The 2,264-nt window shown below is 33.7% G+C and overlaps 1 protein-coding gene across 1 annotated transcript in view; it reads right to left on the reverse strand.

Moving 5' to 3' along the window:
- Positions 1 to 1,111: 1,111 nt before the first annotated feature.
- Positions 1,112 to 2,264, reverse strand: part of LOC106466626 (extracellular matrix protein 3-like) — a gene marked incomplete at its 3' end in the record, with an annotated part of 119,556 nt that continues 118,403 nt past the window's right edge. Inside the window, exon 13 of the mRNA XM_013926919.2 lies at positions 1,112 to 1,264. Within this exon, the coding sequence (XP_013782373.1) occupies positions 1,112 to 1,264 (153 nt within the window). The remainder of the gene's footprint in view (positions 1,265 to 2,264) is intronic.

A 2,264-nucleotide genomic window follows, 5' to 3' on the forward strand; every position in this document is an offset into this window, starting at 1 on the left:
GTTTGTGAAAACACTCTTATCCTCGCCCATTTAGAAGTCATCATTGTTATACAGGTTTGTGGTAACGCTCTTATCCTCGTCCAGGTAGACATGATCATTGTTATACAGATTTGTGATAACGCTCTTATCCTCGTCCATGTAGACATGATCATTATTATACACGTTTGTGAAAACACTCTTATCCTCGCCCATTTAGAAGTCATCATTGTTATACAGGTTTGTGGTAACGCTCTTATCCTCGTCCAGGTAGACATGATCATTGTTATACAGGTTTGTGATAACGCTCTTATCCTCGTCCATGTAGACATGATCATTGTTATACAGGTTTGTGATAACGCTCTTATCCTCGTCCAGGTAGACATGATCATTGTTATACAGATTTGTGGTAACGCTCTTATCCTCGTCCAGGTAGACATGATCATTGTTATACAGGTTTGTGATAACACTCTTACTCTCGTCCATTTAGAAATTATCATTGTTATACAGGTTTGTGGTAACGCTCTTATCCTCGTCCAGGTAGACATGATCATTGTTATACAGGTTTATGATAACACTCTTTATGTTCGCCCAATTAGACATTATCACCGATATATAGGTTAGTGACGTTTCTTTTATATTCGTCTAGTCATATATGATCATTATTATACAGGTTAGTGATAACACTCTTGTCTGTGTCCAGTAAGAAATGATTATTGGCTAGTGTTGACACTGCTATTTTTGTTAAGACAGGCATTCTTTTTAATATACAGATTAACTGTAAATTCGGTTATTATTGTTCAAATGAATTTGAAATAAAACTCGTTTCAGTTTGGAAAAATAACATTTTTTATTACTATATTTACTTAATAAATGTAGTTCAAAATATAAAGTTTATAGTTTGAGGCAGATCTGAAGTGTTCTTTAATCCCTTAATGTTACTTCCTATGTAACATAAACATTTACAACTTACCACAATATATTTCATAAAACATATTTGTTTGTACAATACAGACCTAGTTAAGTAAGAAAAAGCGACATTTAATTCCACCCTATTTTCATAAAGCGTCAAATAGAGGGATAAATACGCGATCTAAAAGTTAAGGAAAGTAAAATATATATATACTATACTTACTGTTATGCACACTACCGGATATCCTGGGATTATATGAGATTGGGCATTGGCAGCAGCATCATAATCTTTCAGTGAAACAACTATTGGTTGTGACGGGAAAGTGACATCAGCAACAATGTTAAGTTCTTGGATGTAAATAATCACTTTCGTATCCTGGTAAATAAATCGTGGCATTTTTATTTCTAACATTCTGTAACAAAATACGCTCTAAATATCATTAAAGACGAAAATACCTTCCCTAAAGAACTATTATCAATTAACCTAATCAGTTAAGTTCGAGAAAATAACAGCCACTTGAATTATAAATGCACAAGTTCAACACAAACACAAACAAAAATAATAAACTAAAATAGCGTTGAACTTTTTCGGATTTGAAGAAGTCCGCCCTCAAAGCTATGGCTTGAAGTCTGAACGAAACGGGTAGGATATTAGAGATCATATATATAGCACATTACTTGTTATGCACAATCCAATCATTCTTAACTCCTCCTGTCAATTTTATACTGATTTGTTATAACCTGTTGTAATACATGATAACATGCGAATAAATTAAGAATACGACGTGAAATGGTTTGCCCGAATTAACTCGGGTAAATATTTTTTGAAAACATAGAGGGCTTCCGAGTTATCACAGACAAGTCACAGGTAGTTGAATGATCTTACTTCCACGTCGAAATAAATCATGGAATTATTTTTGGTGGTTCCTCTATTAAACAGAACTGAAATATTTGAATGTGTATTAAGCAACAAAGGTAGATTTGTTACTTGTACGTTGCAATGTGCAATAGAGAGTTAAGTTATAAGTTGAACACTTTGTTGGAATTTTAAGTATTTAAGGTTTTTGATAGCTTTGTTGTTTTTTGTTTTTATTTTAATGCTAGCAGCGTTACCCGGCGTTACCCGGGTTTTCGAGAAAAAAACAACAACTACTCTCTCTGTTTCCCTGTTTCATATTTCTATAGATAAAAAATATTTTGTGAATTTATGAAAAAAAACACCAACCTTAGGTTTGATTTTTGAAAATAAACTAAGAACCTCTTTTAAATCAGGGCTTCCTTGTGTTTGTTTGTTTGGGAATTTCGCGCAAAGCTACACGAGGGCTATCTGCGCTAGCCGTCCCTAATTTAGCAGTGTAAGACTAGAGGGAAGGCAG

This window comes from Limulus polyphemus, unplaced genomic scaffold (genome assembly GCF_000517525.1).
Source record: "Limulus polyphemus unplaced genomic scaffold, Limulus_polyphemus-2.1.2 Scaffold2328, whole genome shotgun sequence".
In the NCBI taxonomy this organism is placed as follows: Eukaryota; Metazoa; Arthropoda; class Merostomata; order Xiphosura; family Limulidae; genus Limulus; species Limulus polyphemus.